Source organism: Podarcis gaigeae (assembly GCF_964106915.1).
Source record: "Podarcis gaigeae genome assembly, chromosome: 5".
In the NCBI taxonomy this organism is placed as follows: domain Eukaryota; kingdom Metazoa; phylum Chordata; class Lepidosauria; order Squamata; family Lacertidae; genus Podarcis; species Podarcis gaigeae.
The window spans coordinates 72,614,751-72,627,853 of NC_139681.1; the positions used below are offsets into that span (position 1 = coordinate 72,614,751).

General features: G+C 42.6%; 1 protein-coding gene across 6 annotated transcripts in view; it reads right to left on the bottom strand.

The window, feature by feature from the left end:
• Positions 1 to 13,103, bottom strand: part of SLC19A3 (solute carrier family 19 member 3) — a 38,055-nt gene that overhangs the window by 11,087 nt on the left and 13,865 nt on the right. The window contains exons 1-4 of one of the 6 annotated variants that reach the window (XM_083738696.1): positions 7,309 to 7,327; positions 6,029 to 6,410; positions 2,906 to 3,066; positions 1,120 to 1,942 (exon numbers count right to left, since the gene is read on the bottom strand). In XM_083738696.1, the coding sequence (XP_083594822.1) occupies positions 1,120 to 1,942; positions 2,906 to 3,066; positions 6,029 to 6,032 (988 nt within the window). In that variant the 5' untranslated portion in view covers positions 6,033 to 6,410; positions 7,309 to 7,327. The other 5 variants (XR_014564184.1, XR_014564185.1, XM_083738695.1 and 2 more) reach the window with 5 other exon arrangements.

Genomic DNA, 13,103 nt, shown 5'->3' on the forward strand with positions numbered 1-13,103 from the left:
AATGATCAGGGATGGCTGGAACTGGCATCCATCAGCATTTCCAGAGTAACAGGTTAGCCACCCCTGTTCTGCAGGTTCTCAAGTCTTGCTAAAATGGTTTTAAAATAACCTATTTCCCTCAAAATGTAGATACAAAATAATACTGTAAGATGCCTAAAGCATTTCTCTTAAAGGGGAACAAAAATACTTCAACTGAATAAGATTTAATAAACAATTACAGAAGAGTAGCTTACATTGTTCTGCAACAAGTCCTAAAGATTATGGGACAAACTAGAGCAGGAGAAACGTTGGAAGTGGACAGAAGAGTGGGGGGAAACCATTGATAATTCCACCCCATTGCACTCATGCGGGACAGCGCTCAGGTGCAAGGAGAGTCTGTAGTGGCCTTGCGAGAGTGCAGTAAGGTTATAGTTTACAAAGGGTTGACTATACATGATTTTGGCCCGAAAATAAGTCATACCTTTAAAATTTGGAGGCTTGGGAGCTGCGGACGAGTTGGGCACCGTTGCCCCACGCTCTCGGTTGGGGGGGGGAGCTGCACCGCTTTGCCAGCTGTATAAGGTCGTGAATATAAGCCACACTTTAACTTTTCACAATCGGAATTGGGGGGGGGAGTGCGACTTATTTTCAGGCAAATACAGTATTTCCAGAGCATAACCGCTGTATAAGCCGCAAGTCATCTATTCGCATATTTGTACAGAAAGCAAATACAATAGCAGTACCTAAATAAACAAATCTATGTGATCAGACATTTCTAGATAGGCACAAGTTGTGAGCTGTGGACCAAACTCACTGCAGAAATAATTTGTTCCCTCCAATTTATCTATTTCTTATGACTATGGAATCTCTGATGTACACAAAGAGCTCCCCTCCCCAGATATCTGTTCATTTTCACTGCTGCATGTGAAAATTACCTCCACTGAAATAAATGGAGCCACTTGCGTGCCCCAAAACATTATGCACACCACACCTAGATGGCGTGTGGGATTCTGGAAAATGTTTTATGATTTCTCATACCTGGTTATCTTGTTCACCTTCCTATGCTGCGTGGGAATGGGGGAATTAAGTGCATTTACATGGTTGTTTGCATACAGGATATATTTTAAGAGGGATACTTACTCAGGAATGTTGCTATGGCTTCAACAGCTCCATTGTACACTTGAGAGCTATGGGAAGGTGCTTTAGCATCCCACAGTACTTGGACGTAATTCAAAACCTGGTTAAATCCTGCAGTGGCTAATGCCCACCATATTGACCAGTAAAGGAGTTTCTTTGTGGTATAGCATTCCTTCAAGTCTTTACAGAGCTGGAGAAGCACGGTCAGAAAGTTATTCTGGTCTTTTATTTTGGGCAGTTGATCTACTGGCACATTCTGGAAGTTGGCGGATGATGTTGTTGGAACACACGGATCCCATTGGTGACTTGGCTGGCCTGAGACATTTGGTGGATCCTTATCTGTTGGTCCGATAGATGCTTCTGGGGGAGACGTTCTATGAAAGAACATACTTTTTTGAGGCATGGGTAGAAAAAATGAAGACATAAAGGCCACAGAGACAGAGGCCATGGTTATGGCATTGAGGTAAAAATAAGAGACATGGGCCAAAGAGACTAGAAGCTGGCCCAGCAAGGAACCTATGGTGGATGCCACCAGAGTGATGCTTCTGCAATAGCCAGTGACTTTTTGGTAATGGTCAGGACTGACAACACTGTATATATAGGCATAATAGGCAACCTCTGTGGCAGTCACCATGCCATAGAAAAATTCCACCAGCTGCATGGCAGGCACACCATATGCAAATAAAAGCAGCAGCCAGGTGATCAGGAAACTAACTCCCTGGAGAATAATGACAGGCTTATAGCGTACATAGTCTGTGATCAGGAATACTGGGATTAGTAGAGCCAAGTAGGAATACGTCCAAACAGGGAAAACGTGCTGCATCACCTGGAAGGGAAAAGGAGGAATTTTTTAACATTGAAAGGCTATGAAATATAAGGCATGAAAAATATAGAAGCACATATTTAAACTACAAGGTTTCTGTACAATATAATTTCACGGTGGAGACATTAGGCGAACTTTGGTAGCCGAAGCCTGTTTTCTCCTCTAACAGCTCCTCTGTCTCTTCAGTCCCCTATTCTCTCCCATTCATGTTTTGCTAGCAGCTAGTGGCAAGCTCACCATCTCATTCACAGCCTGGCCTTTCTTTAGGCACAACACATGGGCATCAACTTGCTTTGGCTAATTCCAGAGCTAGATTGATAGCTGATCTTTTCACACATGATGTCCGATGCTTCATTGCTGTCATTTCTTTTTTCACACAGGGCATTTTCAGTCACTGTCTTTTACTTGCATGGATAATACACCTCAATCTCCTAGAGCTTTAATAATGCTAGCCACATAAAGTAATGTCCTGGAAAGGAGTGGGACAAAACTTGCTTGCTTTGAGTTGACTGTGGGCCTGCGTGTGCAACCAGGTTGCTTTGTTACCAAAACAAAATAAAAAAACGAAAATCAGGGTGAAAGTCTTGAAATGATGTTCAGAAGTAAAAAAGAAATGTATTGTGGGAAGTAGTATGTCCAACAGGTTTCAGTCTCTTCAGGAGGTGTAAGAGATGGCAAACATTAAGCACTAATGGAATTCTAACAGGTGGCAGCATAGCATGATAACATGGAGGAACTCTGAATTATTGTGACAAGAAGTTCAACAGACCCTGAAATATAAAACATAACGAAATATATGTATCTAAACTTACATTTATAAAAAGTGCGATGAAGGTAACGGTTTCTCTGTAGAAAATTATAAGTTACCTTTTGTTTATAAGGTTAAACGAATTCCTTCCCCATTTGTAATTCACTTCCGACATATGACTGAATACCTTATCGTGAATAAAATGTGCATCACTGTACCTCATCAATAGTCAGGTTTTTATCAGGCCCAGCAAGATAAGGAGTCAAGAAAGCCTCAGATGGTCTCATCAGGGAGAAGAAGCCATATATACAAAGGATCAAGGTGGGGAAAATCCATTCACTGCTTTGCATTTTCCTCCAACAATCTGTCGTTTTCCCAGCTAAAATACAATGAAGCAAGAGATGGGAGAGGCTCTCAATTGGAAAAAAGACTCTTATTGAAAAATGCACAATGACACATTTTGTAGAAAGACTGTTGCTTTCACTTGTAATACATCTGAGGGCAGCAGGCTGAGGGGCACATAGCTCTCTGCCCCCCAACACCTTGCGACAGCTTCCAGCATTTGCCGCCTGAGGCACCTGCCTCATTTTGACTAATGGTATGGTTGCCCCTGCAAGTTGGCATTTCATTAAGAAAATGACACAGTGGAAATGGCTGGACACTCCCTGGTTTGATTTCGCAGTCAAATTATCAAGCCACCTACCGCACCCCAGGCAACGAAGCAGGTTACTCCCAAATACAAAGCAAGTCAATATTTATTTATTCAATTTATATCCCATTTTTTCCTCCAAAGAGCTCATAGTGGTGTTTCTCCCCACTCCATTTTATCCTCACAACAACCCTGTGAGGTGGGTTAGGTTGAGAGACAGGGACCAGCCTAAGGTCACACCAGTGAGCTTCATAGCTGATTTCAACCTTGGTCCTTCAGGCCCCAGTCTGATGCTCGAACCATGTGTGGTGTTTTTTAATTAAGTCTTAAAGTGCACAACAGCTATGTCAAGAGTTAAGCCCTGGTCAAGTTCCTATTCATTGGCTTGTCAACACCCACAGCCACATTTTTATATTTTACACAGGGCTTTTTTCAGCTGGAACTCACCAGAACTCAGTTCCAGCACCTCTCAGGTGCCATTGCCATTATAAGAGAACAAGAGAGGCGTTCATGGCGAGTTCCAGCACCTCTTCTAGAAAAATAGCACTGATTTTACATATACATGCCCTGGGCTGACTGTACCAGAAAGCCTCTTTGTAAGACTCCTGCAAAATGCAAGACAAACATTAAACACTGTATATACTGATAGAGTCAATTACTTATGTACTGCCCTCATGCACAGTCTGAACTTCAGCCTTCCTCTCCCCTCTTAGGCTGGAAAACCTTCTATGCAACCCTTTCAGCAAAGCTGTTTATTTACTATTACTCAGATGGAGCCTGAATCAATGGTCAAGGTTGAAAAGACACAAAAAACACAGCCCAAAAAACACAGGTAGTACAAATGATTCTGTCCTTCTGCATTTGTATTCAATACAATACCTTTCACAAGCGTGCAGCTGTTTGAGATCCACAGGCACATCTGCTCAAAACCTTATGAGAATCCTGTGTTAAAATGCCTCTTACTTATTAACCAGCTTGACTTTTCTCTGAAATTGTCAAGGCTCTAGTGTAGTTTCTCCAGGTATTTATTACGGTGGCTTTAACTTGCTTGTCAGAAATAAATACATAACTACGTGGAAGTCCTTCTTTACATCCTTAGCATAGGGAAATAAAGATGAAAGCTTGCTCTTTTACTGCAAAACAAAGCACCAGGCAGGACGCAAAATGATGTAGGGGGAGAAAACTCAGCCTGTGTCTATACAGAAGCAGGTGAATCCAGGTAGCATTTGGATAAGGCAAACCTTGTTAGGTTGAAGAACTGCAAGAGGTTCTGGCTGATGGCTTGTTCTGTGAATTACTGTCAGCTTAAAGCTATGTATTAAAACCATTCAAATAGCGAGAACCCAACAGCAAAAGCAAGGCTGATCAGTGTGTTTACACTTGCCCCCCAAATAAGAACAAGGGACTGTGGACCAGGGCTGGCCCAAGACATTTTGGCATTTGAGGTGAACGACAAAATCTTTGCCCTGCCAGGGAAAAAGGGGTGAGTGAAGATCTACACCAGGAACAAGGGGAAAGAGAATCAAATCAACCTTACCCTATGGTTGAAATGGAAGTCCAAGTTGCCATGGCAGGTTTTGTAGGGGGAATGGGGCTGCTCTGAATCATGCTAGGTTGATGCAGAGCCCAGGAAACCCCAGAGGGCAGACCCACTATTCCTTCCCTGGGGCTCGGAGACCACCAGTGGCACCTATTTGCCAAGAGGTTGCTGTAGCTGTGGCATGGGTGGAGGTGCCTGCTGAGAAGGCAACAGATCTGACCTCCAAGGAGTGTGTCGCAGCCATCCCTGCCACTGCAGCACCTGATGGTGATCTGCTGCCCCAGTGTATCCTGCCACCAGAGGCAGTTGTCTCATCTTGCCTCATGGGTGGGCTGGTTCTTCTGTAGGCATTCTTGGCTTTAGTATGACTTGGCCCCGACTTGTTTGCTTTTACTACATGCCTCTCTTTCATTTGGATGAGGTTTCCGACCTGCTTTGCAAGATAGCTTAGTCTTCTCTTGTAAACACAGCTGAAATCCTAGCAAATCTTAATCAAAATTACTTGCAATTCCCATAGAGACTAGGAGTGGTCAAGTGAAAAAGAGGAGCTTAGAGTAGCTACCGATATATCAATGAGGGATTTTCAGGAGGTGTGACTTGTCATGCAAAGCCACACCTGCTGGAATCACCCCTTCTAAAGTTAGTAGTACACAACCACTAAGGTGAATCCAAATTACCTGGCACTGAACATTCATTCCAAATTGTTTGCAGGGAGGTTATACAACTGCCAAGCAGTCATTATACCAAACATTCCAGTTAATTTCCTCACCCCATTCCTTTCAATATTTATTTATCTCCCGGAAGTGGGTTTTTTGCACTTGAGCACCAAGGTTACTTTAATTGCACAACCTGAATTTGCCAGCCTACTTTTTCACCCGATCACCCTAAGATAGACTTCAGACAAAGAGGGGCTTTTATGGATGGAAAGAAACTCTGCCCACAGGTCTAACACTCCATTGTATATCAGTACCATGAGTTTTCGTTTTCTCTTAACATGAGAATAGTCAATGTGGTACTCTCCAGATACTGCTATACTCCAAATCCTGATGGTAGTCTTTAGACAATGTCTAAAGTTCACCATGTTGGCTATGTCTATCTTAGCACATCTCTTCTAAAGTTTCTAGAGATAACTTTGCTTTATCATGTAGTTACCCATGCTGTCTTCTCAAGTCCTTTGGCTGGTCACAGAACTACAGACTTCTCTGCTTTCTTCAGATGATTGAGTTAACTTTTCTCCTTTTGCCTTCCTTTTATTTCTTGCCACTGCATGTCCTGGATTTCAGATGTTTTAAAATCCAGGCAAAGTCAAACCTTTTCAAATATAGCGAATTCCTGATTCTGTTTCCACCTTTGCTGTAGGTTAACTCTCGGCACTTCTTATTCCACTGGCTGTGCTTGTAGTTTAAATCTTGTGGATTGTTTTATTCTAATATACTTTGGTGCAGTCTCTTTCGTGCCTTGTTCTTGTTACTCCAGTCTTTCAACTTCGAAAGCTACCACCGCCTTGAAAAACTGGCTCCATTTCAACATCCGCCTCTCAAAGGAAATGAAAAACATGTGACAAGGAACTTTTAATTCTGATTCTGTTTACAAAGTGGCTCCTGCTTTTTGTTAATCAGGGGGAGAAGGTGCAAGCAAGCTGAGATACAAAATGAAGTTCTGCTGAGGTAATATATAGAAACAAAAGGGACCTTTGGCCTGTTTTAAAGCCCAGGCTAGGCATGCTGTATGATAGTTTTACATTAAACTAGGACTGTGACCTGGGTAGAATCTACACTTATCTATGGTGAGATTGCTTTCAGCATGGATTCTCGTGGAGTAGAATATGTGGGAAGGGCTATGGCAAACTGAAATAGCCATGTAAAATTTGCAAGAAAGATCTGAGATCTGCTGTGTGAGGCCCCCCCCCCATTAACAGAGACCGTGCCCAGGATAATTTCATTTTGCTGCTTGAAAAAGCAAAATGGACAATGTTAATGTGATTACCTTTACAGTATGTTTTATTTAATTTTACTACAAACCTTTGTTGATTTATAAAAGTATTTATATTCCACCCTCCTGAAAAGAAAATCTGGAAAGCTATGTTGTCCATTTCAGTTATATTTCACAGTGTGCCGGCCCTAAATAGGGCAGGCCACGCCCCCCCAGCCAGCCGATTCCCCTGTTCTCGCGGGGGCTGAAACCAGCCCCCGCTCACGTGGGGGTGGGCATGAAGCCTGCAACCCCACCTCCTGGGCAGGCCAGAAGTGGCTTTAGAGTTAAAGGAGGCGAGTGAGCCACTGGGGATTGGCCCCTAGAGTCACTCTGGAGGTGTGCAGGGAAAAACACTGAGGAGGAGTTCTATATACAGCACTCCATCTAGAAGAACACAAGGTAGTCAGTTTCAAGAGAATGGTGTGCAAGTTCTGTTATGTACTTCAAGGAAAACTTACATCCTTCCAAAAGAAGACATTGGAGCATTCCAAATCACTTGCCCATGAATGTGCACAGAAAATCGTAAATCAAGCTGAAAGGCAAAACATGGAGATTTTCACTGATTATTGCAATGCATCCTAGTTATTATCATTGTGCATCCATATGATTATTGTACATTCTTAGCTGTCTGTATAATCTTTGAATGCTGTGAGAGAGCAGAGCTGTAACTATCAAGAAGGGACTCCACATATCTGAATTTACCATGACACTTTTGCCAGTAGACCTTCCGTGTTTCCAGCAGAGGGGTCTTTCCTATCACTTGCTACCTGACCATTCAACTGGAGATGTCCAGTGACTAAACCAGAGGACTTCTGCATACAAAGCAACTGATTGAACACTGAACTATGTCCCTTCCCCAACCAGGATCCTGTGCTACACAATAGGACCCCATGTTGCTACTTCCCTGAATACAACCAGATAAATGGTGTTAGCATACTTCAAGGTGGGGGGGGGGCAGGGTGTGTGTGTCTTGCCTTTTTCTCTGATCAAACATAAGATATGGGGGGGGGGGGAGTCCCACAGCAGCCAGAAAGTGTATAATTGCTCATTGTCTTGGCCGAAATATTGGGAAATATTGGAACAAGAAGGAGACAGATTAAAGCTGCAGAGTTTTGAAAAATTAAAAAACAAAGTACGGGATTGGCTTCATTATTACCAAATAATGGAGGCTTATAATTTGGATAAGAAAATTGGCTTTCAGTTGGAGAAATCAAAATTGGAAACAGAACTGTTAGATCCTAAAACTAAGAATTTGTCAAGAATGTATAACTTGTTGTTGAAATGGAATACTCAGGATGAAATGGTGAAATCTGCTATGATAAAATGGGCACAAGATGTTGGACATAACATTATGATGGCTGACTGGGAACAGTTATGGACCACAGGTATGAAGCTTACGGCATGTAATGCCTTAAGAGAGAATATAATGAAAATGATATACAGGTGGTACATGACACCAGTCAAGCTTGCAAAAATCTATCATTTGCCTGATGATAAATGTTGGAAATGTAAAGAGATTGAAGGTACATTCTTTCACCTTTGGTGGACGTGCCCAAGGATTAAGACTTTCTGGGAGATGATCTATAATGAAATGAAAAAGGTATTTAAATATACCTTCCAGAAGAAACCAGAGGCCTTTCTCCTGGGCATGGTCGGCCAATTGGTGTCAAAGGAGGACAGAACTTTCTTTATGTATACAACAACAGCAGCAAGAATACTCATTGCGAAGTATTGGAAGACACAAGATTTACCCACCCGGGAAGAATGGCAGATGAAAGTGATGGAATATATGGAACTGGCGGAAATGACTGGCAGAATCCGAGACCAAGGCAAAGAGTCGGTAGAAAAAGATTGGAAAAAATTTAAAGTCTATTTACAGAAACATTGCAAAATTAAGGAATGTTAGAAGGTTGTTGGAATGAACTAATGTGGTTTTAGCAGAAATGATATAAAGGATTAGGTTAAAATTGATTTTTTAATTGGTGAAAGACGAGAATTACAGTATATTAAGATAAATTATCAGGATAAAAACAAAGCTGGAAAGGATTTGCTGAAACATCTAATTGAACTAGAATACAAAAAAGGGAGGTGTGAGGAGGTCAAGGAAATAAGCAAAGGAAAGGAAGTTATGTAAAGGTTTGATCTGTGTTTTTTTAAATTGTATTTTTTCTGTCTTTTTTATTTTTATTTTTATTTTGTTTTTTATTTTCTCTCTTTGTAATCTTTAAAATTTGAATAAACACTGTTTAAAATATATATATAATTACTCATTGTGATTCCTAACTTGGTTTGAACTTTGGCTTCAAAGTTAAAGCAGCAAAGGACTTGAGATGTTAGGGAACTGGATACAGGAGCAAGTAATAGTTACTTTTCCAGATTGGTCATTATGTGAAAATGTTTTCTTCTTTAGCGTGCTCAGCCTACCCACAAACCCTCCCACAGAAAGCAAATAATGATGTGCTGCCATCATGTCAGATATATGTAGGCTGAAACTCATGTGGGTTTTGTACCTCAAAGTAGAATAATGGAATGAAACAGGTTTGTTTAAGTGGATCTATCTCCCTATCTACCAACTGCTCAGTCATCAAAACCTCTTAAGTGGCTTACATAAAATATAAATTAAAACATTTTTATAATACATATTTGTTTGTGTATGTGTGTGTAAACAGTTTTTCTTAAAAATATATAAATTGTAAATAAAATTACATATTAAAATAGGTATCAGATTTACACGTCTGGGTAGGCTTGCCTAAACCAAAAAAGTTTTAACAGATAGCAAAAACAATACAGTGGTACCTCGGGTTACAGACGCTTCAGGTTACAAACTCCGCTAACCAGGAAGTGGTTGGTCCAGGTTAAGAACTTTGCCCCAGGATAAGAATGGAAATTGTGCACCAGCGGTGCAGCGGCAACAGTAGCAGCAGGCCCCATTAGCAAAAGCATGCTTCAGGTTAAGAACCGTTTCAGGTTAAGAACGGACCTCTGGAACGAATTAAGTTCTTAATCCGAGGCACCAATGTACACCAAAGGCATCTGTCTTACATCAATGAGCGGGGCGTTCCAGAGTACAGGTCTTGCCACACTGAAGGTTCATTTCCTTGTGTGTGTGTGAAGCAAACAATATGTGACATAGAAGTGCCAGTTCTGCAGATAGAAGTGGTTGAGTGGGCATATATGGAAAAAGGCATTCCTTCAAGTCAACTGGAATTTTGCTTCTTGACATTTCAGGAGCCATTGTTGACAGAGAAACCTTCTTGACAAGGAGATTGCTTTGCTGTAGAGTAGGGTGGCAATGACAAATCCCCAAATAAAAGGAATTGCATCACCCCCCACAAAGGACAAAAGGGTAACACTCATCTGTGGGGCAGGAGGGTGATTTACCTAACTGGTGGTGGCAGGAAGCTGCAGTAGTGTTGTTGCCACTCTGATGGTGAGAGGGTCATCACCAGACAGAGGTGCAATGCATAGCTGTCAACTTACAGATTTGAAAATAAGGGACCAGCAGCCAAAATAAGGGACCTGCAGCCTTACCTGTTCCAGCCACTCTAGTCTTCCTGTCCTCCTGCAGTCTGGTCAAACTCATGCTGGTAGCTTTGAGAACACTGTCCAACCAACTTTGTAACCAGAGGTTCAACTGAATAGAATCTGAATCACATGTACCACAAGGCTTATGCAGCCTCAACTTAAGATGGATCCCCGGCCCGGCTTTGCACTGCAAAGTTTGCAGCAGCACGTGCAACAAAATGGCGTCCAGCATTCAAAAAACCCCTCAGCTTGCATTAACTAGCCACACACAAGACATGCAAGCTCCACCCCCCAGTCGTTCTTAGACTTCTTATTGGGTGACCACACAGCCAAGCAACACAGTTGGAGCCTCCCTCCTCCCTGGCTGGCAGGAAGGGAGGGAGAGGAGCTGCTTCCTTTGAAATTTAAGGGACATCATTTAAGGGACATTTAAGGGACATCCATCAATAAGGGACAGCAGCGGGACATGGCCCTGGAATAAGGGACTGTCCCTTCAAATAAGGGACACTTGACAGCTATGGTGCAGTGGCAGAAGGGCTGGCAATAGACCCTATTTAGCTATCAGGCCCCTGGAAGATCCTGATAGTGCTGAGTGAGTTTGGGGAATCTGCAGATTCAGCCCAGTTTAGAACACCTGAACACAACCATTTTTATGGATAAACAGCAGAGAGAAGGAAACATCCGCAGAAAAGGCTCCATCTGCCTGGTTTCTGCAGCTGAGGGCATGCACAGGCCACTATCTCACTTGCTGGACAAGTTTTTATGGCTATTCACATCAGGAAAGCAACAGAAGGGAAGAAGGTACCCTCTTCCAGCAGCACACCCCCAGCCTGATTCATGCACACACATGACTGCTTTAAATGTTTTAAAACTGCAAAGATCCGATCATGTCTCAAAGAGGCTCTGGACCCTTATTGCTTTAAAGTAACAAATGTGGGCCATTAATATAAGGCAAGGCTGAGGAATGTTGGGCTTCAGTTCCCAGCAGCCCTGGTCTGCTTGGTTGATGGTCTGGGATAAGAGAAAGAGAAATGGTTGAGTCTTGGATGGTCACTTTCCCTTTGACAAGCTCCAAACCAGAGACCATTTTGGTTATTACAGTGGTACCTTGGGTTATATACGCTTCAGGTTACATACACTTCAGGTTACAGACTCCACCAACCCAGAAATAGTACCTCAGGTTAAGAACATTGCTTCAGGATGGGAACAGAAATCATGCTCTGGTGGCGCAGTGGCAGTGGGAGGCCCCATTAGCTAACGTGGTACTTCTGGTTAAGAACAGTTTCAGGTTAGGAACGGACCTCTGGAACGAATTAAGTTCTTAACCCGAGATACCACTGTACTTCCAAACACACTTTTCTAGGGAGCCATACTCTGATTATGCAACTTTGTAGTCTTCCTGAATGAGGACAAATTGGTTTCATAGATTTCCAGTATCAACTATGACAAACGGATTGAGAAAGGGCATCTCCAACACATCTCTACCACCCACCTCATTAAACCACGCACAGGAAAAGGACGGGCAACCCTGGGAACATAAGAGACACAACTGTGAAGAGACAAAAGAATGAATGGGGTCAACTGCCGTGAAAGGAAGCAATAATGAACAGAATTCTCTATGACGATAGCTAATTACTGGCTATTTTCCAAAGCGTTAAAATTAATGAGAGCTCACACAGGTTAAACCTCTTGTAGTTGCCTTATCTTGCTTTCTGTAAATATGAGAATATAACTAAGATAGGATAAGTATGCCATAGCAAAAGAGTAAGGCTTGCAATAGAGAACTCCATCTATCAACCTTTCTAGATTGTCACCGAATAGTGTGACAAATATCCTCAAATGTAGTTCTTCTGTTATATGGATGTCTAATTTTCTCACCTTTTGTGTGAATAAAGCTCCCACGTTTTGTTTCTGGAAAGTGATTTCATTCACTGGCTAGTACGTATATCAAGAGTGGTTGTTAGGTAGTTTGGTGAAACACAGATTTGTCCCTGTCATGCACATCAGGATTCCATTCAGGGACAGGAAGCTTTGGGTGCCCCAGATATTGCTGGACTGACTCCCATCATTCCTGACCTTGGGTCATGATGGAAGTTGGAGTACTTGTCATTTTACAGCTGTTGGTGAGCAGCAGAGAAGGAAAACGTTTCCTAACACAAGCACAGCTGCGTTGCTGCACAGCCCCACAGAGTATCAGATAAATGTTTCCTGAATTATGCAATGAGATGTGGGAGGAGTTCCTGGCACTGAAGGGACAGACGAGTCAACCACACTGCATAGCCTAAAGCCTTGGTTTGGGCAGGGACATGTTAAGATTAGACCTGTGGTGAATATTTCATATACTGGCATTTGCTTGGAAGTCCCCCCACCCCCTGCCTTCCTATTTTATTATTTGTGTGAAACTTGGCTTGTGTGGTTTTCCAGGGCCAAATTTTGCTAGAAGGCAGCTATTTGGCAACTTGCTAACCGCAGCAAGGTACAAGCAGTAGTGACTAGTGCCAACTGGGACTGGTAGGGTGCAAGGCAGGGAGGCCAACAGCAGGTGGCACCAGAAACAATGACAGTTGGAGGAAGAGCCAACAAATTCTAGTTTTGTCCCTATCCCCCCTTCCTGCAACAATAAGACTAAGGAAGGGGAAACTGATAGCCACCACCACTGCCCTGGAATAGCTGTAAGAAAGCAGGCAAGTGGGGCTGGGTTGTACCGCATTCATTCTACTGGACCAGC